We start from the raw sequence: 24210 nt of genomic DNA, 5'->3' as shown, positions 1-24210 counted from the left end.
TTAATTCTTTAAACAGCTTCAGGTTTGCAGTTGGGAAAGGAGCAAATTCTCAGGCTGATGTTACATTTTACATGCTGGGCTTTGAGCTGCATGGAGCTGTCAGCTCCAGGAGCCTGTGTTGGCCCTCAGCTGGGATGGTCACAGAGGGAAGAGGGGAGGAGCCTTCGGGCTGGGCAGGAAATCTGAGGTGAAAGGCTCTTGGGCTCTGCAGAGGTCTCTCTGCCAGCCCTTGCAAGCTGTCTGACAGCGTTTACAACAAGCTGGATGAAGTCAGGTCTTTAAAAAATGGGGATTTGGGGATGGCTGAAGGGAACCAAGCTAAGCTGAGCTGCGTGTGAATTGAGAACGTGGCAGTACATGTGTGTTGTGGCACCTGTGGAGCAGAGCAGAGTGACTGATGGAACAGGAGCTGCTTGGCAGAGCATGGACAAGGTCAGCTGATAGCAGGCCCCTGGGGAAAAACCAGTGACATTCCCTTGGCCAGATGTGCAGGGATGGTCGCTGTGTGAGAAAGGATTTAAAATGCACACCCATGAAGCAGCTGCTCCCTAAACCTTTTGGGTTTTCTTCTACTAGCTGTGTATCTTGTTGAAATTCTTTTTTTACTGTAGTGGAGGACAATAATGTTGGGGTATTCTTAGTGGCATTTAGGAAATTCTGTAAAATCAGTGAACAAAAGGCATGTCCACTGGAATATTTTTAATGTAGTCCCAAAATAGAAAATTTACTGCATTTGACTTCCTGTACATGAAGCAAGCATTTCAGTATCCTCTCAAAGAACTAAGGTAGTAAAAAAGATGGTAAGAGTTGAATCTTTGATTTAACTTGCTAAATTATTTCACATGGAAACTTAAATATTAGTTTTCTGAATTTTAGCAGCTGATATCACCTGGATTGTTATTTTTCTTTTTTTACATTGTAATTTGCTTTTTATCTTAAGGCCTTTTATCTGCGAGTTCTTTCAAAGGCTTATCATTTTTATGAGGATGCTGGAGAAACTGTAACTGGGTTGGAGGGCACCATTGGGCTTTGCTTGACTGAATACTTCTGTGCAACACCAGGAATAAAATATTTGCATATTGGGTGGGAAGAAACGGTAGATCTAAGCAAGCATGGTTTAATTTCCTATAACCACGAAGGTGGAAATATGTATGAATCAAAATGTTGTAGTTGTGTGAAAAAATTAATAAGTCTTGGATATTAAGGTTAAAGGTAAAAATGCTTTTTCTTGATCCCTTAATTATTTGGCTCAATTTCAAATAGTACTAGTTTGCAAAAGCCTTTTTTACCTAATCTCTCATGGTTTGCCAGTAAAGGACATTGTTTCAGGGCATACTTTAAAGAAATAGAAACCTGATTTCATTTTTACAGTCTGCTTTTTGTGCATTTCTACTGCAAACGCTGCCTTTAAACATATTGATTTTACTGAACAGCAAGAACAGCAAAAGAGGCATTCCAAGGCAAAAAGCAAATGAGCAGGTAGGATAGGTTTTGTGTAAGGTAGAATGTAGGTTGTACCCTATGCATTTTCCCCAGGCAAGCCTACAACAGTTCATCCCAGGTGCTGGATTTCTGCCATTGAGATGAGAAATTCAGAGGCAGATGGGTACACTGGGAGATTTCATGCACCACTTCACTGAAGAAAGCCTTCAGATTGCTCGGGCAGCAGCTGATAATCACTTCTGACTATTCCAGTATGCCTTGTCAGCGTTAGAGACACGGATATTTTGCTAGTGGTGGGCGAGTTAATGAAACATCACTGTCCTGCCTTCGTGTTTCCGCTGGGGAACACCTTCTCCCCAGTTGTGCACACATGTACATGCTCTGAAAGGGATGCTGCTCACCACGTGGTGGTTGTCCTGCACCTGTGCTCATGCAGCTGATTTGAAGAGCCCTGCTAGAAAGATTTGGCTTAAAGATAACAGCTGAAACCGGGGACTGAAGTGCAGAGTGCTGGAGGATCTGGCCAGGCCTAACAAAACTTGAGATTTGGCACTCTTCCACTGATTTTACTTCAGTCACATAGTTTTCCTGAGCTGGGATTTGTAAGACAATGAGTTAAATTTGTTTATGTGTCTCAGGCTGACCTAAACAATCAGGAGAAATGCATGATGTTTTTTATTGTAAGTGACATGTAGATAATCAAGAGGAGGAAACGCTGTGGGAGGCAGTAATGCTGCGGGGCAGTCCATTCCCAAGTAGTGAGACGTGTGCCAGGTGCTGTTAATCTTGCTGAAGAGCACAACGTGTCAAGCTGAGTCTCTAATGGGGCTACTCACCTTAATTTTTCTTGCTGCCTGCCTACTACCTGAACATTGACTTAATCCAAATTGCCACTGTGCTGCTCGGGCATGGCCAGGTGGGAGTTCAAGTTTACATGCTGAATTCACGGCAGTTGCCAAGTGCTTTAGCTCCGTTTTCATCGAGGGGAAAAATCCAGCTCGCAGCAAGCTCCAGGTGCTGCAGAGGCAGGGAATGTGCCGCTGGAACAGTCGCTGCAACAGCGGCCGGGGCACAGGGCTGGTGACCCTGCTGTGCCAGCGTCCGTCCCTGTGCTTGCCCTGTGGCATAATGGGAGTACTGCCAGCTTGCATTTTGTGGATGAGAGACTTTGTGACTGCAGCTGACTTTTAAATCCATAAAAATGGGAAAAGGTCACTTGTGAGACAATCGTGGGTGAGTCAAAGTCCCCTCTCTGTTGGAGCAGGATCTGCTCAGCAGGGAATGCCGCTTCTCCATAGAAGCGGATTCTCAGACAAAGCCAGGATGTAGCACGCTGTCAGAGGGATCTGGGTGTACCAGCTGAGCCTGACCACATTGGCCCTGGGTATGAGAGCTCTCTGTGGGAGGAGGCACTTGGGGCTGTGTGAAAATGTTTGCTCAGCTGTGCAACAGAGCAGTGTAGATGAGTTAGAGGCAAAGTGAAGCCTCTCATTTTGATACAGAGAGTGAAGTTTAGAGTAACTTATTATTCACTGTCACCTCTGCAAAGTAAACACATTTGGGCCACTGTCTTATCTGTATCCTGACAAAGCTGACTTTTTGATCCATGCTGATGAGGCGAGAAGGAGCATGGATGGGCTCCTCTTGCCTGCAAAAGCTGCTCACATGGAAGCTCAGCCTTGTCACGGTTGGGTCACCGCAATCAAGGCTGCCTGGTGTCGGCTATGAGAGGACTCTTAAAATCTGGGGAACTCTTCCCGGACTCAGGCGCCATCCTAGGCTGCGCTTCTAGAGCTGCTCCATCAGCTGCAGCCAAGGCGCCAGCGGCTCTGACTCTTTCTTGCATACCCGGTCACTGAAATAGCACTTGAGTTACAGATCTTTACTCACCTACCCACAAAGACACGCATGCCTTCAGGGCTGAATGGCAATCAGACCACTCACGTGGCTTGGGGAAATCCTGGGATGTGTACCGGAGACTGCCGCGTACGGAACGCCTTGCAGAGGCGAAATGGTCGGGATTTTTCATTTCGCATACCCGGTGATTTAAATTTTTCACATTTCCTGCTTTGCCTGCCACATCCAGAACAAACAAAGCCTTAAATTCATCAACTCCTTGTCTGCTTTCCTTGTAATTACACTTCACACAATCACACCTTCTTAAAAGCCCTTCTAGTATATTTGCATTTAGATGGAGAATGACAGCTTTCGTGTTCCCCGTCTAACTTATAATTAGCACCTTTTCTGACTGTTCTATTAACGTCACCGACATGGGGAGCGGCTGAGAGCCACGGTTACTTTAGAGACTTCATTTCTGCAGCATCACAAGTGCAGATGGTGCCTCTTGGTTTATTCAGGTCTTTAGCTATGGCATTATAGTTATGTGCTCTATAATTGTCACATTTTTCCAGGTTTCCTAAGTTACTGTTGTACGTGGCAGTTTATGACTAAATAACAGTTAGATTTTAAATATTTCAGGGTGTGAGGAAAAGTTCAAGTCATAAACTTTTCACTTGTTTGCCTTTCTTGAGTAGGCACAAAAGAAGTTGTTACTGTCAGTTCTTTACATCTCTTGACAAATCTGCTTTTTCCTCTTGTGAGACTTCAGTGGTTTGTGGACCAAAGGCTGGGAAATGTTGGGGTGTGTTTTTAAGTGCACAGCATTTGCACTGGGGTTTAGGCTCAGTCTATGGAGGGTCTGTCATGTTTGAAGAACATCTGAGAGTTCCCAGTTCCTGCTAAAGTCACTAGGCGCTCCAGGGGCTCAGTTCTTCTCAGGAAAAGATGAGGCTTACTCCTGGGAACTGCTTGATGATCAAAGGCCTATTGATGCTGAAAGGAAGCAAAAGCCTTTTAATGGCTGAGTAATGAATATAATTTTAAACTTGGCAACAGTGGGAGGAAACAAATAAGTAAGAATTTGAACCCAAAGATTACCGTAGGAGAGGCTGAGTGAGAAGATGATTAATGTTACAAAAGTAGAACTGCTTTTGTTTTCTGGCAAAAGCCGGTTTAGCTTCTACTTGAGCAAAGTGGCAGTTCCCTTCTGCCTGTTACAACATCCCAGCTTTCTCTGCTTCAATTTTGTGTGTGTGTGTGTAACCTAGAGGGCTCTGTATTCAAAACATAAAAAGAGGTGTATTCAGGATCATCTTTCCCTATGCTTTGAAGGAAAGGTTGCAGCAGTGCTGCATTTACTTGGAACTCTTTTGTGTTCAAAAATATTTGACAGGAGGTTTCTTACAATCGTTGTAGATAAACAGGTGGGCTGTGAGGTCTTGATCTCTTGCTCAGTGTGTCTGATGCCCTGTTGTACAGTCCAAAAACAGGGCTGGATAGACGTGATGAGTTGAAGGAGCTAGAGGAAGCAAAATCTTGAAAAGCTAATTCCAATTCATCTCACTTCAGTGTGAAGATACGTATTTTTGGGAAGCATGTACCAAAGCTGTTTGATGATAATGATGATGCAGAAAAATATTGACTGACTGTACCATCTGTTGTATTTCTGCCCTATGTTTTTCTCTTATCACTTGTGTATATTCGAACTGTGTATTTTCTGAGAAACAGTGTTTGATGTGAAACAGAACTTAAAAGATTCAGCAAGTCACAACTTGTCGATGTTTCCGTAAAGGAAAGGAAGCAAAGGTTGGGACAAGGAGTTTTTGATGCTGTTTGGTATTACTCTAGTGTTGTCTCTTCATCTGCTTGTGTTGCTGTCACTGTCAGGCTGCGCAGGTGATACCAGTGTGAGAGCTGAGCACAGCTGTGGTGCTCAGGAACTTTCTGTGCCATGCCTTTATCCACATTTCTTTTCAAGCTGATGGGCTGATGAATGAAACTGCATATTTAATCTTTGCAGATGTGATCTTGGCTCTATGAACTGGTGGCAATTCTTCTGTGGAGATTTTAATAGGAACAGAGCTGGCGTGCTGCAGCAAGGCTGTTGTGATGCATCCTTGTGATCTCTGTTTAATTGTTTTTGGGGATGATGTGTCTTGCCTTAAGCAAAAACATGTCTTTCAGTCATGATCAGCAGTTTCTCATATTAAAAAAAGAATCAATTTTAATGACAAAACAGCTTCAATAAATTTGTGTTTTCCTGCAGTTGTACTAAAATGAAATGTTGTGTCTCAGGGTTTCAGAGGAAGACGTTCTGCATGTTGAGAAGGAAATGAGTGTTTTCGGTGTGTTTCCTTTTCAGCCTTTCTCCACCTCCCTTCCTTGCTCCTGGATAATTCCTTTTGGGAGCCAGCACTAGACCTTATTACAATTAAAGCATATTTTAATTTCATTTTCATTTGGAGAACACACAGGAGAGAAGAGGTAGAATTTCTTCCTGCACCAGTCTATTTTTTAAAAATGTTGTCATGGTCTGGATTGTCACATATCAGAATTTGAACCTATGTAGTAAGGGTTGGCATGTCACTGAGAGCAGCTTCAGAGCATTTTCAATATTTTATGACTTCTGTTACAGACCCAAACCTGGATGATTATGTGGGTCAGGGCGTGTGCTTTGCTGAACTTCCTGAACCAAATCCCTTATTATGGGAGCCAGTGCAGTGCCTTCACCTTGGGCTGCTTTAAACCTAGCAGAATTCTACTGTTTCAGTCTGTATCAAGGACAATTTGGGGGTTTTTTTGGGAGGTGGGGGTGATTTGTGCATGTATTCCCCCAACTCCCAGGCTCCCATGTGCTTGGTGTGTTGGTGCCAAGCCTCGCGGTCCAGTTTCCCAAAGCATTTCCGCAAACCAGAAAGGAAGAGCTTGGGGGTGGTTCTGAGGTTTTTCTAGAGTTCTCATTCTAGGGAAATCTGAATATCAAAGCTGCGAGCGCGAAGAGGTTCCTGAAGAACAGGAGTTGGGGTTCTCTCCTCAGCTTTGGCAGTGGCAGGGTTGGGGCTGTGTGTGTAGCCTTGCTGGAGCCTGGCAGACGGCGTCTCCACATGGATTTCCTTGCTGGCGCCTGGCAGGACATGGAGACCTCCTCTCCTCTTGGCACGGGGCCATGCAGGGCCTGAGCTGACCGTGGTTCTCAGAGGCTTTCTGCCTGCCTTCCTGACACTTGACCTTAGGGTGGCTGCAGTGTGTGTTACAGTATAGCCCAGGTTTTCAAAAGGTTTTCATGAGACTTATATCATAAAATAGAATTGGAAGGGGTTTTAGCTGTTGTCTTTAGGTATTTTAAGGTCTTGTCTGCAGCGTAGAGAAGGGAAGGCTGGTGCTCTCAACTGCATTATTAAATAAATATCTACTTAGTGTTTTTCCCCTTATCCTTCTGCTTTTGAAACTGTAGCTCCTTCTGTTCAATGACGTTGGAGGAAAACTCGGAATGAAAATTATGTTGACCAGATTCAGAGAGGGAGGCAGAGGGTGGATGGCAACCCCAAGACAGCAAAGGGGAGGGGAATGACCCCTGGCCTGGCTGCAGGGCCAGTGGGCTCTGCATGGCCAGCAGCCCAGGCCATTGTACTCGGTGGGGGTATGAAGATTGACCTCACTGAGCCTTGCCTGGTACTCCCATATGTGTGTGAGCACCCGTGTCCGCTGGGATATTCCCAAGCAGGCACCTTTGTCTCCTCTTAAACCTTTAGGAACTGGCACTGCGGCATAGGCGGTGTCCCTGCCCTTCCCCTCTGCCCCCCTTCCATACCCTTTAGAAAGAATTTATTGCTGGGAAGAGAGCTTGGGGTCAAGGAAGGTTCAGGGAAAGAAAAGGCCTTTAGAGATATTACAGCTGCTGTCTGCAGCAAGCAGCACGTAAGTTGTTTTACGTTCAGTGTCAGGGTACCTATAGGAAACATAGCTACTTCTCATCATAAATGCTATTATTGTGAGACACTCAAGTGGTTTAGGGTTTTCCTTTTGTTTGAACGTGATCAGAACCCCTGAGCAAAACAACTTGATTACTCTGAGTTTGGGTGCTTGCCAGCCTAGGACTAGAAGGACATCCGTAATCCACATGGATGTAAGCACAGTGTTTTAGTAAAAAGCAATTTTCAGGATCATAATATGTGGCCTGCCTATTTGTGGAACACATTCACTTAAAAAAATCATTTGCAAGCACACAATTTCAGATGGTAGTCATAGACAAGATTGCTTCTAGTTTGCCATATAATTTTTTTCTAAGTTTTTGTGTTTTGCTGTTGGTGTTTCCCACACCTGACTGCACAAAGTGTTTTTGGCACACACCGTGTAACTGCCCAACTGACTGCCTATAGATAGTAAATTGCTGACATGCAAAATGACATCAGATGCACAGGGGAAACGGTTCTATTATACCGCTTATTGCAGGAGGATTGTATGTATTTACTGAAGCAGTGATCTGTGATTCCTGCTTTCCTCTTTTTTCTTTTTTGGATGCTTAAAATTGTTTGCAGAAGTAGGGTACAGAGATATTACTGGACACTTCTGTTTTGCTATATTTGGAAAGAGTTCAGCACTAGCAAACTTGGAAACTATGCTAAATGTGCACAGTCTAACCCCTGAATATGTTTTTCTGCCTTAGTGGTACAAGTACATCCTTACTGCAGTTCCATATATGGAAATTTGCCATCTGTCAGTATCATTTTTCCATTCCCATTGAGTCAGGAAACCCCCTCTGCAGCAGTCAGACCTCTTGGTTAACTGCTACAGCAAAGCCAGTCCTCTGCCTCTCCTCTAGGTTGACTAAACTTTCAGTAGGTGGCTACTGGTGTAGCATTTGGGAAGACGTCACTGGTGAGGAGGACGAGGCTCTTCCCTTGCAAAGTGGACACTTGAGAATTTGCGAGCATGAAGAAGAATATAGGAATTGTATGTATACAGTAGACTGTGCAGTAGAGTAGAAATAGGACAGGAGAGAGATGTCTGCATGTTTTTCCTTCCCCAGTGTCTATAAAGATTAGAACAAGAGATTCCCTTGTTTTGCAGTAGAATTTCACAGGCAAGGTGTAGTTTAAAGGATCTGGTTTCCTGTTAAGTCCTTCTCCTCTGCATGTGACACAGATTTATTGGTGCTTTGGTGTGGGGCTGCTGGGGTTGAGTGCATGCAGATGTGGTTGAGGAGGAACAGGGGGATTTGACCTGGTGTTTTCTGAGATTCTGAGACCTTTCTAAATTCGTTTGGGTGATTGCTTTAAATGCAACGATGTGGGTTTCCTGGTGAACAGCTTTTAAGCCTGTTTATTGCCAAGTAGCATTGCCTTGTTTTTTGCCTAGTTGGCAAAGTTCATTCTTTGAAAGTGGCAACACCTTCAAAATAATGGATTCTCTTTTACTCCTGGGTGAAGAGTTGGGGTGGAAGTCTGAAGAACAAGAATGGTAGTTTTTCACACTTATTTTTGCAAATGGATTTGCCAGCTGGTGTGCTTGTCACCCCCACTGACTGCTCCTCAATTTGTTTCACAATGAAATGGATGGATTGCTTTTTTCTTCCCACTGTTCTTGAAGGAAGGTATTAGGAGTAGAAATCACTGGAGAAGGATGCATGTACCTTGTGTGCCACATTACTGTGTTGTGCAGCAAATTCTTGATGTAAGTGATTCGTCAGCTGTAAGCATCCCATGGATTTCAAACTTAATTTTATTCAGGATGTGTGCTGTTGTCTGAAACCAGGGTTTCTGTACAAAGTAGATACTTGTTGATAACACTGGTGTACAATGTTAACCATCCTTCCTTTCTCTCTTTCCTAAAGCTTGTGCAATGAGGACAGAAACTTGCTGCGGATTCGAGAGAAAGAGAGACGGAGTCAGGAGGCTCTGGAAGACAAAAAACAGTTTTCTGAGAAGACTCCCCTCTTTGCAGAACCCTACAAGGTAATGGTATGGGGTGTTGGGGAGGGGAGGGGAAGAGAGGAGGAAAGAGGATTGAGGTGGGAAAGAAGAGCTGTGGCTCTGCATAGGGTGTAGCAGACTTGAGCATAAATACAAACACAGCATCTTCCCATCTGCTTAATTTCAATTCCTTAGAGTATGTGCTTGAATTTCTGTTGGTTGTGCAAGAGCAGTATGGACTTTGGGTTGCCCCCCTGTAGTTTCACGGAGAGTGCTCAGGAGCAGCTTGGCTGCATGTCTGCCTGAAGTATAACAAATGAATCTGATGTTAGCACTCCTGGAGGCTGCAGGTGAACCAAGTGTAGCTTGGAATAGCTGATAGCGGCTCGAGCAGTCCCATCTGCTTTGAAGAGATTTGCAGGATCAAGATGAGCTTGCCTAGGTTCGCTCATGGTGATGTGTGCTGATTAAGTTAAGATCCTGAAGACTGTCTCTTGCTGAGTTGGATCTCTTGGGCGGCTTTTGAAATGTCCACCTCTTTGTTCTCCTGTTGCAGACTAATAAAGAAGATGAGTTGTCAAGCCGAATTCAGAACATGCTGGGCAATTATGAGGAGGTCAAGGAGTTCATGAGCAACAAATCTTGTCAAAACCTTATTGGGATTCCAAAGAGTGTTGCCCCTTTGTTTTCCCCCGGACAGCCTGACCGCCCGTACTTCCCTGAGAAGACCATCCGTACATTGCCATCTTCATTCCAGCAGCTGACCCGCCGTCCACCCGTGGGACCCATGGTTGTACCCCCTCGTCCTCCAAGCCACTCCAGTCACCACCAAAAGGCACAGTCAGGAACAGACCCAGCTCCAGGCTTGCAGAGCAAGAGCCGCAGCTTGCCCAGCGCTCGGAGCCGCGGTCAGGAGCACGGCCGTGGTGGCCGGGACACTCAGGCAGGTTTTCCCCACAGCCACAATGACAAGCCTGGGAGCGGGGAAGGTCGTGCTCATGGCCTGCAGGCCTCCCCTCTGGCGCTTTCCCCGTTCCTGCCATGTTTGTTGTCTTCTCCCGTGGCACCCCTGTCACCTCTACATTCCAGCCAGCAGATCAATTCCAGGTCACAGAACAGCAGCAAAAGCCATGGGTCAACCTACAGTCAAACCAAATCATTACAGGACTTAGTGACAGGATCACAGGAGAAGGAAAGTCGGGACAGCCCAGCCGTTACCTTGACCAGCACCACTCAGCCTTCCTCTCAGACTTTTCCCCCTTCTTTGACATCAAAAGCCAGTGCAATGCAGCAGAAACCAACTGCCTATGTCAGACCCATGGATGGCCAAGATCAGGCACCATTTGAATCCCTGGAGCTCAAACCTCTCCTGGAGGAATACCATGAAGGACCCAACGAAGATGTCTCGGATTTGAAGGCAAAAGTTAAAGCTGAACTATCCAAGTTAGAAACCCCTCCTGAGCCCAAGGAAGAGGCCGATGAAGATCTCTCAGATTTGAAGGCAAAAGCCAAAGCAGAACTATCCAAATTTGAAACCCTTTCCGAGCCCATAGAGGTGAGTGCAATTTTGGGGGTGTCTATTGGAGCAGAGTAAGTTTGACTGTGGGGAACAAGTCAGCAAACAGCAGTGATATCCAGAAACAATGATGACTCTGTGTGTTACCCTGTTCGGAAGGTGCATTTTGAGGTTGACCTGGGTGTGAGATACCTGTTGAAATGGTGAAAATGTGATACTTCCTGTGAATTTTCTGTTGTTTTCTCAGTGAGGCTGCAGCAATTTTATGGTTCGAGCCTGCCTCTATGCCCATAATTTTTGTTTTCTTCTAAGGCTTGTTGAAAAGAAGGGGGAGATGATATGGTAAGAACACCAAGTGTTGATGCAGAGTGTCAGGACTCTGAGTGGTGGTGGGTGGAGGCCCAAATCCTCACTGAATACTGGGACAGCCAGCAGTGCAGTCAAATCTCTGGTCACCTGGGCTTTGTGATAAGGGACTGTGAACACCACAGGATTCTCCTCTGTGAGTTTGTAAAATCTCACTGTAGACCCACAGGAAAGTATGACTTCATACTGCAAGTTTCCTTGTTGTACTCCATCTGTTTTTGCTGACCCAAGGCCACCTCTCTGATTTGTCATGTGGGATGGAGGCAGAAGTCCTGACTGGTAAAACAGTGGGAGATGAGGAGCAGCACTGTACCTGTGTTGTTCAGCAAATGCAGCTACTTTTCCTGTGCCCTTTGAAGCCCAGTTTCAGCTGTGCCAAGGGACCAGCACAGTGACTCTTGTGGCTTGGCCTCCTGTGAGCTCCAAGGAACTTGGTCCCCTGGTACATTTTAGCGATTTACTATGCCCATCCTTTACCCCTGAGGTTATTGCTATGCCCTGTGGGATGTAGGATCCCATGGTCCTAAGGCAGCTGGGCTGGGAGAGCTATGGAGGTTGTTTCAAATTGTATTTTGCCGCCTTTGTAATGGAAAGGAGGAGTGCAGTGCAGTTTGCTTTTCATGGAAAAGGGTGTGGATCAGCTGCAAATGGCTGTAGGCAGTATCTTGGGGGAAATGAGAGGAAACTGTCAAAATGACATTGTTGAGAAGTCGTGAAAATACTTTCGTGCTGAGAGACTTTATTTGCTACCAAGTAGGTTTGGCATTGCACATCACATCTCAAAGCAGGAAGTTCACTGAGGTCCACGTGACCTTATTTACTTAACCAGATTTTACTCCTGGGAGAGAAATAAAGCAGTGGAGGCTATCACCTTCTACATTATCTTACTGCCACATCTGCATTATTGTCTTATCTCTTTTCCCATCCCCATACTTGTTCTGTCATCTTATGTAACTGTGGTTTAATATGAATTTTGATAGGGCAGCATTAGCTATGATGCTATGTGCTGAATGAAACATTTTTCTCACTTTCTGTTGAGCACGTGAGTCTGAGTCCCAATGCCCATCAAAATCCTACAGGATTTTTCCAGTGCAGGAGTAGCATTGCTACTTCATACTCCTTCTGTTTCATCTGTGGCAAAGCAAGAACATAATAAAAAGTGAATTGAAGATAATTAAAAATGGTTTTGCACAACCAGGACGCTGGTTTTAATTGTAAGCTTAGTCCATTTTGAAGCTGATAGAGGAACCTTTTTTGTGAATATGCTGAATGATTCTCCTTTGCAGTAGGGATCTTTAGGCTTTGGCTTCTGATTGTTTTCTCTTCATAGGCATGGAAGAATACAGGTATTTTGGATAACGGCCCTGTAAGATCTAGTGAAAAATACATGACTTTGATTTCTGCTTTTTTCAGTCTTGTCATTGTCACACTGGCCTACTTCTGTTTGGTCTCAGTGTTGAACATCTATTTGATAATGGAGCCCTCCAGGGCTGAACCCTGCAGGGAGAAGAATAAACAGTGAGGTGGCAGCCCTGGTTATATGGCCCGTGTGTACTGTACCAGAGAGGCTGATTGGGGGTTGGCTGGATGAAAGGTTGTCCCTCTCTTTCATTCTTGGTGAAACGGGGCCTGCAGGGAGGCTCCTGCCCTTCAGTGACCCTGACTGTGAATAGGTCTAGACTAGCAGAAACTCTGCTCTTCTTCCCTCTTCTTCCCTGAACTGTTTGGCCCTAGTTTACTGAACAGCCACATGCCTAAAACAGTTTTTCCTGTGATCTCCCTTGGTATGACTTAGGAAAGCCATTTCCTCAACATGTGTTCTGGTTAATTGAATTTCTAAGGTGTGTTTCACCTGCAGCTGTGAATTCATTATTGACAGCTTCTGCTCATGGGAACACTGAAAAGTTCAGCCTTCCAGGCCAAATAGACACATGGTTTCACTACGGAGGAGTGAATGAATCCACACTGGATAACAGTGCAGTGACTCACTTTGCATTCGCGGAGGCACTGAACAGCTCTTTCCCCTCTCCCCCAAATCAAAGCCTTCACTTTCAAATGCCATCACTGTCCCTTTAAGGCATCTTTCCAAATTTGTTTGAGAAGGCTTAAAAATATAGCACACATGAAGAAGCTCGGATATATCCCTTCTCTTCATGTGCCAGGTTTTGCGTCTTCCCCAGCACCTAAACAAAGATGCTTTTAGAGCCATTCTCTCTCTCCATGTCTTTAGGAGAGCTGCAGCACCAACAAAGACCCTTGTATTGCCTCCATTGACACAGACTGTGATGTGTGAAAGGGAATCAGCTCGACAGCAGGGGAAGAAGCAGTCAGGCTGTTTTGAGGGAGAGTGTTTATAAATCCTCAAACGTTATTAAGGGCATAATGTACGGAGGAATGTAAGGCCCTTGATGCTCATTGAAGATTTGGCTTTGTTTTCCCAAAAATTTTGGATGTGTTAGGGCGCAGCTTCTTTTGCCTCCTGTAATGAGCCTCATCAGACTCCTGCCCGTGAATTGGGAAGCAAACAGGGAAGCAGCCAATATAGAACCCCTGAACAGCAACAAGCAACAATGAAGCAGACCAGATGTGTCAAGTCTTTTTGGTAACACTGTATTATCCTTGAAGCACAGGGTGCACACAAAGACATGGGCGTTCAAATTGCTGTCATGGAGCTGTGTTTTTCTCAGTAAACATTTATGAATGGTCACTAATTAAAACGTGGTTGTTATATAGCAAATAGTAATTACTAAATACCTACAAAGATGTTCGATGGCAAATATAAAAAGTCTGTTCTAGATAATAATTTTTCACTGGACTTCTCTTCATGGCGCCTGAGATTTTCTACTAACAGGAGCTGTCAGACAGGTGAACCCTGTAAAGTAGAAATAAATATATTATTTTAATCCTGCATACTTTCAAAATGAAAATCTTTAAGGACATATGTAGCACTGTTGGCCTTATGTAACGAATAGACAGGAGTTAGCATTAAGCTGTTGTCATCTTTCTACCAATTTTAAATGTATTTCTCATTTAGTGAATAGAAGGGAGATTGTGTTTTGTTTGGGTTTTGTTTTTTTTTCCCTCAACCCTTGTATTCTTTTTTTTTACTATTTTATTTTCCTTGCTTTGCACTAAGACAGGTAACAAAGTGTTACTCCTGTGTCTCCTCTGCTGCCCTTTTTATAATCAGAAATGCCTTAGGTGATTGGAGAAGGGTTTCCATGCTTCCAACAGGCATTGTGTCAATTTGTCTTGCTGCTGGTGTGTGACTGCTGAAGAGGCAGATCAAACATGAATGAGAATTGTTACTTTTTCTGACTGTTTTGGGTTAGAAAATTTTAAAACAAAAAAAAAAAAGTAAACCTCAACCTCACCATAAGAGCTGTAACTGAGCTATATCATTTGTTGTAAGCATCCTTGACAGCTTGCATGTAAATATTCAAAGCTGTGCCATCCGAGGCCTGTCTCACAACCCCTGGGCATTGTGGTGTGAGCAGAAAGGAATTGCAGCCAGAGGAAGGTTTACTGTGGGATTCTCTGCTGCTCATTGTAATACCAAGCGCCCAAAGACAAATCCTTTCACTTGGGTGGTCTTCATATTCCCTTTTGGCTCTCAAAAGTGAAAGCAGTTGGTACTTTTTATGCACTTACATTATTTTAATTTCTTGTTCCCCTCATTTGCGGGGTTGCAGGTACATCCAGAAGCAGTGACCTTGGTCGCTGCCCCTTGGGATGGTTGCATGGACCACAGGCAGTTTGGGGCTTTGACTAGTGGTTATGAGGTTAGGACTGCACACAGCTTTTGCACTTTTAAATGCAGAAACGGATTTTGGCTTCTCTTGTTTTCTCTCTCTTGATGAGCATGCAATATCTTAGGAGAAGTCACAGTCAGTCCCAGTTGACAGGAAAGAATTATATGTCAGTGCTGTGTTTTGTTTGGTTTTTTTCAGTTAAACCAAGCCAGAGCATGTGGGTGTAGTTATGTAAACAGAAAAAGCTACTTGTATTTGATTTAATAGGTGAGTCCCACTGGATGCAAAAGAGGATTTTCCCTTGTGTGCATCTCCTTTGAAAGAAGCCACACTTTCTATCCAGGCTGGAAATACAACCAGCAATAAAATGCCAAAGCAGCTCTGATGGCTCACGTGAATCATCCTCCACCAACCTCTCTGTAGATTTCTGAAACTCTCCTCACCGTTTCTTGCACAAGTGGAAAGTGCCAAAGGGACAGATGTTGCCAATTTGAACCGTAGAGGGGGAAGGCAAATATTGCTAAGCAACCAAGTGCTTGAGAGAATTTTTCGGAGAGGAGCCAAGGGAGTTATGCCTGGGAGCGCCTGCAGCTTCTCATGGCTCGGTGCGAGGGAAGAGATTAAAAGTTCTTTCCTGTCAGGGCTGACGCCGCCAGCACAAAAGACACCATAACCTATTGACACTGATTAGGACTGACAAGGCAATGTATGAAAACAGGAAATCTGCCCTGCCATGTGGGAAGGCACTAAGACATGTTCACAGAGGTAAGTGCAGCACACAGCCGGTCCCAGGGTGGGGTCAGCGCTTGGCTTCAGTGGGACGAGGTGAAACCCAGGCAGGCACTCAGTCCAGTGGAAACTGTGTCTGGGTCTGCCTCTCACATCTGACTGGGAGCAGGTTGCTGAAGGACGGGATGGCAGGGAGAGGGGGGTGTTTTCAGTGAGTCTTGTAATAATTGCAGCCTTCCTCAAGTAAATGGAGTTAACTTCTCTAGTTACTGAAGGATGAAAAAAAAGCTTATAAACGAGGCAAGTCTTAAAACACCTGTGTGTGGTGGTGCTCCTCCCTGGCCAAGCAGTACTTCATAGGTAAGTGCCAGCCTGGAGGTCTTTGCTTTGGTGGTCCCAAATGCCACTGGAGGTGTTTCCTCAGAGAGTGAATCTGCCTGTTTCAAGCCTCTGAATTATTTTGGCCATAGACTCCTGGTGTCTCATTCAAGAGATGTGCTTTCAGGAATGAAACACAAGATTTTTCTTCTTACATTGGTCATCATATTAAAACTCTCATAATGCTACTTTGAGTGCCTCCTGGAGTGCCTTTGATCTGATTCTTTGTTTTGTTTGTGTGTAGGGATATATTCAGTGTGTTCCTTGTGTTGTATTTCCTACTTCATGGGATTGTTTTTTTTACTGGCTACCAGTAAGACTCACTGGAAGTGGCATTTTGCAGCTTAAGGATGCTCCTTAGGAATATGGATCAGCACAGGGATATGGGTTTTTTACAAGTCTGGTGATACTGCTTTTGCTTCTTGGGCACTGATCACAGTGCTCTTGCCCCACGTGGGTGCTGCAGCAGGAAGGTGCCTCACTGAGGGATCGGTCAACTCCCTGGTTTTCAGTGAGCACCAGCATCAAGGGGAGAAGAGTTCCCCTGCTGTTTGTATGAGCTGGTACAGTCCTGCATGGAGAAAGGGCTTCCTGATAGTTCTGGTTAGGGCATGAGATTGCCAGAGCTCACCAAAGCTTGATTACAGCAATATGGTAATTTTTGAAATGAGGTCAGCAAGTAGTGGTGTTCCTGCCTCAGCACACTACTTGGTGTAGTCTGTTTTTATACAAGTTATGCCTCTCTTATTTGTTCCCTTGTGTTGATTTTCTGTGCTTTGAAGTTTCAGGTCTCATTTTTCGCTTTCTCTGATGTCTAACAATGTTACTGTCTGAATTATCTTTAACATCCTTCTACCTCCCAAGCTTTAAATGCCAGTTTTTATCTTCAAAATGATGAGCATTTATTACTTAGACAATAAAATAGTGCTTTATTGTTTTAAGCCAGCAGAATATTTTAATTCCCTATTGGAAAAGATGATACTCCTAACTTTTTTGATCTCCTGCTTTTCAACACACCAATTTTTCCTCCAAATTGCTTTAGCAGTGTTACATTTTCTTGCCAATTTGTTCCATTGGTCAAATGGTTTATAAATGTCATTAGCTATTGAAATGCTCTTTTTGCATTCAGTCAGGGGTAGTAAACAGTGAGAGATGTGATCTTGGCAGTCCGTTGTGCTCCAAGAAAAGGTCCAAGTGCATTCCCAGAGAGGCTCTGCCATCAGCCCAGCTTCTTTTACATGTACCCAACCAGAGGGAGACAAACTGCAGCTGACATCACTTTGTGCTTGTTTCAGACCCAACAAGGGCTGGCTGCTGGAAAGTGTCCTCTGTCCCCTCCCTTCCTCACAGCCACCTTCATCTAATACAAGACACTACAGCCTTCTATGAGTCCTTTTTTTCCAGGTTATTGAACTCAACCACTTTCCCCTTTCTGCCTGTTCTTCAGATGAAGCTTTTCTGGAATCAAAGGAGGAAGGAACAAGGGTGATGTTTGCTTTGGCTGCTAAGGAAATAGAGCTCAATAGTACTTGGCTTGTAGAAAAATTTTTAACCATTTATGAAACTTCACCTAAACTCCCATTACTTACAGAAACTCTAGTTTGGGTGACTTGTTCAAACGTGTAATTTCCTTTGAAGACAAATAGTAACTTTTTCTATTCAAGAGATTACCAAGTAGCATAGGTTATGCCACAGTCTGAAATGTTATCTTGGCTGGTTTGCTAAGCTTCACTAAGCCAAAAGAAAAAAATTGACCATTAAAGGACTCCAAAAAATCTACTTAAAGTTTTCAGATATTTTTCACCGCTTGAAGTTAGAAAGAATAGCAACAACATAGCAATATTTATTTTTTTCCTTTTCTTAGGAGATGAGAGAATTCAGTTTCTGTATTAGGATAATTTTAAGATAATTTGTCTTGCATTCAAGCCTAAATTTAAGTATTTGTTTTAATACACGATTGAATTGAAAGCACCCCCAAGGGGAGAAGTGAGTGAGCGCTTCCCCATGATTTTTAAGGTTAACTGCTGTGTGTGTTTACAAGTATGTTTCTGTGTGTGTAGAATGAGTGTGTTGGCAGAGAGACTGAGCATTTTACGAGTTTGTTGTAAAATAAACAATGTGTGGAACGATTCCTTATTAACACTGTGGTGTCTCCTTCTTCTAAAGCTTATATTTTTTGAGCTTGGTTTAAGAGCATTAATTTTTTTAAACATGACTTACACGTGTTGTGTTTTGAATAGCAGTGGCTTATGAAGAATGCTAAAGGTTTGGGAAGATGTAGGATGAATTCATGTAACAGGAGACAAAGTTATGTTAGATTCAGATCCTACTGACCTATTCCTCCTCATACAAGGAATACTTTGGTTGCTTTCATCAGCCTGTCACCTTGCTGTTCAGACCAAGTTGTAATGCAGACTTGGCTGGACACCATCTGTTCTCTAAAGGTGCAAGGTGTTGTATATTCAGCCTGACTGTTTTCACTTGAAGGAGGCATTTTACTGAAGGTGCTCCTGGGCTGTCACATTGCTTGTCTCTTTGCAGTTTTGCTTTGTTAATGCTTGCCTGGGTGTGCTGAAGGAATGCCATCTGTGCTTTACCACTGCAGAGGACATCTCTTGCTTCCTTGGTGCTGGTCAGCTCCATTCCTGCTCCTCTTTGCCAATGCAGTGTTGATGTTACTACAATAATATTGCACATTTTTCCATAATGAAAGCAAGAGGACAATCCATGTGGTATTTATTTTTCTGTTTGCTATGGTAGCAGTAACCCCTTGGGTATGTCCTACCCTTCCCTTAGACATTTCCTTAGACATTTCCTCGGAGCTTTCTGTGGTGCACACGTAGGGAAATGCTTGTCCAGCTTTCAGGAGTCTAAGGATTGTGTGTGAAACTGTTACAATGTACAGACATTGCCTGAGAGGACATAAAAAAGTCACAGTACACAAAGGTGTTAAGCCCTATCCATCATGGCTACAAATTATGAAGCTGCCCTCTCACATCCCTGAAGTACTTTAAATGATCTGAGTATTTTGCCATTAATTCTTGGGAGCTTTTCACACAAACTTGGCATCATTTGAGAAATTATGTATGAGGGAAATGATGAGTAGTGAAACAGTGATACAGAAAATCTGGAAATGTCTCTAGTCTTCCCCAGTTTGCTCTCCCTAGGATGCATCAGGAAAAGATGGAGAAAGCTTTTCTTTAGGCAGAGGTTGGTTGGTGTCTTGGTGCTTCTTGTAGTCATATATCCTTGTTTGTATTTTAATTACAAGCTATTCAGACAGTATGTTAAATAAGCAAAAAAGCCATTTCTTCCCTTTCAGATTATACAAACAAGAAAAGAAACAATGAACTGACCCTCTCCCATCCTCTCAGCATTGTTTTGTTTTCTCATAGCTTTTTGAGCCTGGGAGGCTCATGGCCTGTAGCCTTCCTATTACACCTGACTGACAAGGATCACTTCTCAAATGCCAGCCAGGTAGGTTAGCTCAGCACCTCCTGCTTCCCTTGGCTGCAGATAAAAACTGTGTGACAGCTCTGCAGTGTGTAAGCCTGGCCATAAAGAATTTCTGGGGGACACTGTCTGGAGTCTTTGGTGCAGAGTTTAGGGAATGGTAAAAATGTCCTTTAAGAACCTTACATTTTGAGTCATGACAAAGGCAAGTGTCTTCTATATATAGATTTTAAATATTGTGGACTCATTCTAGGCACAGCATAAGCCAAGAAGGTTCTGGAAGGCTCTGTCCAGCCCTGGCCTCTGTTCCCACCTGGCAAACAAGCTCAGGGTGCTGTGAGCTCTTTGCTGAGTGCACAAAGCTGTTTGCTGAGGACAGGATGAAAGTGTCTGTGTGTGCTCAGCTGAGTAATAACAAACATCTCCAGGGAGCAGACCGTGTCAACCTCGGACACTGCTTTTACAGCTGAAAGTATAAGCTGAGCTGCTTTCAAAGGGAGGCTACTTTCAGTTACCTGATCACTGTTTAGCATTAAAAATTGAAGACTGACCAGGTAACTGATGAACAGGACTTGCTCTGGTTTCCCATTGTCTTTAGCAAGGTAGGGAGATTCCAAGGGACTTGTCCAATATTTGTCTTGAGGAGGATAACTTCCATCTGTGTAGACATGATAACGGTGATAATAGTAAGGCACCTTGCTGTTCCAACCACAAAACATAAGATCTAGAAATAGGGGGTATTTTTGCATTTAGTTCAGTTATAAAACAATAGTGATAGTTGCCTTTGCAAGCAAAAGGATATCCTGCTATTTTTTTCCGTGCAGGTTAAGTTCCTTGGTTTGGAATAATTTAAAGTTATTTCTTCCATTTCCATTAAGGTTTAAAAATAGCATGCAGGCTCTTTCTGTGCTAAGAACTTCATTTTCTTAGGGAGAGAAATACAATTCCTATCCTTTCACCACATGTGTTTTCTTCTCTGTTTTCCTTTGGGAATACTATCCTTAGATGTACTAACAAGCATCCCTTTATTCATGTCCCTCCCACTTGCCTTCTCCTTTGATGCACTGGTCCTGGGGACCGATGCCTTTTAGCTCCCCTCCAGGGTGTGTGGTCTGTCCCAGGCAGCAGCAGCAGCACAGAGCTGTGCTGAGTGATGTTGCTCCAGGCTCCAGCCTGCCTCTTCCATTTGTTTTATTTCCCAGACTTTTATTGGCAGTGCTGGTAACGCAGGGAGGTGCTGAGGGTGCTTTCAAACAGCTGGGGGAGCCTGCATCTCCAAATCTTGTTTACTGAGCCATTAAGGGGAGGTGCACCAAGTGCCACCACTGCCATCATAAATCTAACTCGGCTTGTTCTCCAGGGGGAAAGTGGTCTTTGGAAAGGGAAAGCATTTCTGAGAGATAACAGCAGTTAATTATCTGAGGTGATCCCCAGAACCACAGGATGCCTCTCACCACCAAAAGCCCCAATTTCCTTGATGGTCTTAACAAACATAGTTATTATTTTCTTATCTTTTGTTGTTTCAGCTGCAGTGACCAGCTTTTTTCTGGAGTAGGCTAGAGTCAGGCTACTCAAAATACTGTAAAAGTATATCTATGAGCATAAATTGCCATGAGGTGGTACTGGAAATGAGTAAATACCTAAAACACTGGCTTGCTGCTCTCACTGAAATGCTTACCTTGAAAGACAGTAGTGTATTTGTTCTGCAGGGAACAAGGGACACAACCCCAGCCTTTTATGGACACAATACTTACAGATTCACATTAAGCAGTATTCAAAATTATTTACTGGAGAGACTTTAAGGGAACAGGAGGTAAGATAGTTTTGTGGAATCAAGGGGTCAGAACTAGATTTTTGAGAGCAACTGTACAGACTGTCATTGCAGTGGAGGAATGCTCTTGTGTGGAGGGTTCTTTATGCAGAGCAATTTACTAGAGAGATAATCAGCCTTGGCTAGAGTCCTGGTCTGCATGGCAATGTACAGGTGATGCTGCACTTAACTTCCATGCTTACTTTGTTTGGATTTCAGTTATATTATTATTAGATGGAGGCTAACAAGAGATGCACAATTTTTTGTCAGTAGCTCAGGTTTTGTAACGAATCCTTCATTAAAACATATCAACAATCTGTTCCCCCAGGACACAACCCCCTTGGCTACTTCAGGCAAAGAAAGACAAAACAGCAATTTGTTTTTCTTACGCCGTTTGAACACAAGGAGGCTCGTGTATTTATTTTTAGATTGAGCAAAATAATCCATCTCAGGGTTAGAAAAGCGTGTAAAATCTTTAAAGAATGTTTTATTTCCTGCAGGCACCCACGCAGGAACAGGACAGTGCAACCATTGTTTGCTGAGTATTTTGATGTAAAATGCTTAAATTGCCAGGATCATTCAATGTCAGCTGAAGAAAGCTCATGGGAATGGTTTGATTTGTTTTCAAAGCTGCGGCGAGGGCGGTGACAGGCTGGAGCTGCTGTCTTCACTCGGAGCTGGGCTGCTGAGTTGAGGTGTGGGCAGAAGCAGAAGAGAAGGTGGTGTGGCATTTTTTTAGTGGAGTAACTTTGGTGTTGCCTTGGAAAAGAGAGGAGCGTACTCAAATGAGTTGTGTGCTTGTGGAACTGTCCACAGGGAGCGTGGCTACAGGCGAGCTGCTGGTGAAACCCTGGTGCCCACAGAGGACCTGAAATAGCACCCAGAGAAATTATTTTAGAAGGCTCCTGTGACTCTGAGACTGGTAGATTGGATTTGTAGTCTACAATGAAGTCTTGTGACTTCAAGGAAGCACCATAAACACAAATGAGAAAGCTAATGCATTTGTAGTGTAATTTTGAAGACTTTGTCGGGGTAAGACAGAATCCTTCTGTACATTTATGTGGTGCTCAGCACTGTTTTAGTGTGCGTACAGCAAAAAGCGTAATTAGGTTTTGTTTTTCATGAACTACAGAAGTGAAACTTAACACTGGAAGCAATGTCAAGCAGATCTACTTTAGCTTTGCTTTGATTTGATTTGCTGGAATTATTCTAGTCTTACTCCATTAGGTTGAAGAACTAGCTTGATGAGAGGGGAGACCCAGGATATGTTACTTGTTTCTGCTCATTCTCCATAGCTTAACCCATCCATCTGGCTACCTGAAGCTGGCACAAAACTCAAGCAAGTGCATCCCCAAACATGTATTTCTTACAGCTGCTGCACTGTGTGCTGCCTTGTTACTGCTTTCCACAAAGAGAATCTCCTACAAGGTTTTTATAAAATTTCAGCTATTCTAGTTTTCTTTGTGCTTAATTTTCTCTTTTTGTCCTTTTGTATTTTACCCTATGTTCAGGTTTTTTCTTTTGTTGTGGTTGTCATGTTTCTGTTGAAATGGAGTGAGCTTTCTTCTTCTGTGCCAAAAAATGATGTGTCTTGCAATAATTTCTCCTGTGAAAATTAATCCTAGTCTTGGGCAACCTGCTGAGGAAATTGCCTTCCCTTCTCATGGATTTGTTGTTCTGTGACAGCAGCTTCCTGAATTTCCTGAAACAGCTCAAGCTGCTGTTAGAGGGATTCTGCTGCCAAATAGTGCCTCTGTGTTATTTTACAGTAGTAATGAAACCTCAGACAATATTCCCTGTAATAAAATGGCCTTTAAAATCTGTAGCCATAGTTTATAGTCATTAAGGACATACTGAGCTCTGTATGATTTGAGGTTTTAAACAAATGATGTCTATAAAGGTTTCATGGCAGTAATGAAAGTCCCTTTTTGTTGTATATTTCTGAAATGTTTTTGAGCTTAATAGAAAAATAGCACCAAGGAAAACCTAAATACATGCAAGTATTCCCACACTTGTATATGAGGGAACTGTGAAGTCAAGGAAGGGATTGTCTCTTCCTTAAAATACAGTTTGGTTTGAAGTGTTTGCACACACTTTAGCTTGATTTGTTAATTGACTTAATCCAAAGCTCACAGGCAACTGCACAAATACTTACACTTGTAAGCTTTAGCTTGAACTCCTCCATTTTCCTTTTAAAAATACTAATGCTTTTTGCATGAACTTTAAAAAGGAAACAAACAAACCCCCAATTCTCTATAATTTCTTAGCATGAAAGGAATCAGAAGAAAATCTTTTGTTGATCACCTACCTTTATCTTTCTTACTTGACACAATTTTGATAGTTCTGTTTGCTTTTCATCCCTGTTTCCCCTGTGTAGTCACATCTCCAGTGATTTGCAGGGGTCTTTTTTTATTGCAGCAGCTGCAACAGTGATGTTTTCCCAGGTTCACCCAAGTGGCTGCTGATGCCAGAACTGAGAAAGTCATGTTTTGTTAGAAGAGTTGGGTGCTGATGGAACCTTTGGGCTGGAAATGAAAGTGTGGTTTTATGCCCCACAGAGCTGTTGTGGTTTCTAAATTTCACCAGGATGTGCTTGAAAACCAAGTTGTTTTCTATTGTTTCCAATCCATTTAGCTACAAGCAATTAAAACATCCCTGATCCATAGTTCAGGGAATAAATGGCGATGGACGAGGTTAGTGCACATGGGAAAATACAGGATTGTACATGGACTTTGTGTGCTTTCTAGGGAAAAGAAACTTTGCTGGTAGCAAAGTATTTGTTGATTGCATGGCAAGTTTTCTTTGTGTTTTCCTCATAATCTAAAATACCCACTTCATAAAGGTTTTTAAATCATTATTTTGAATTTGTGCAAATATTGAGTACAATATAAGAGGCACTACAGATTTGTAAAATCAAAATAATTGTAGAACTTATGTTCTGTGATATAGAACATTTGACTAGCCTTGGCAGAGAATCTGCTTGGTGTCTGGTGTTCCTCAAGATAGTGTGTG

The 24210-nt window shown here is 43.3% G+C and overlaps 1 protein-coding gene across 3 annotated transcripts in view; it reads left to right on the top strand.

Annotated features, from left to right (window-relative positions):
- The window catches only part of AFF1 (ALF transcription elongation factor 1), a 67475-nt gene that overhangs the window by 13765 nt on the left and 29500 nt on the right, over nucleotides 1–24210 (top strand). For all 3 annotated transcript variants that reach the window (XM_066318104.1, XM_066318106.1, XM_066318105.1), the window contains exons 2-3: nucleotides 9116–9236; nucleotides 9751–10749. In XM_066318104.1, the coding sequence (XP_066174201.1) occupies nucleotides 9116–9236; nucleotides 9751–10749 (1120 nt within the window). The remainder of the gene's footprint in view (nucleotides 1–9115; nucleotides 9237–9750; nucleotides 10750–24210) is intronic.

This window comes from Sylvia atricapilla, chromosome 4 (assembly GCF_009819655.1).
Source record: "Sylvia atricapilla isolate bSylAtr1 chromosome 4, bSylAtr1.pri, whole genome shotgun sequence".
Lineage (NCBI taxonomy): Eukaryota > Metazoa > Chordata > Aves > Passeriformes > Sylviidae > Sylvia > Sylvia atricapilla.
Note: the sequence above shows the minus strand (reverse complement) of the source record. Positions and strands in the feature narration are given on the sequence as shown.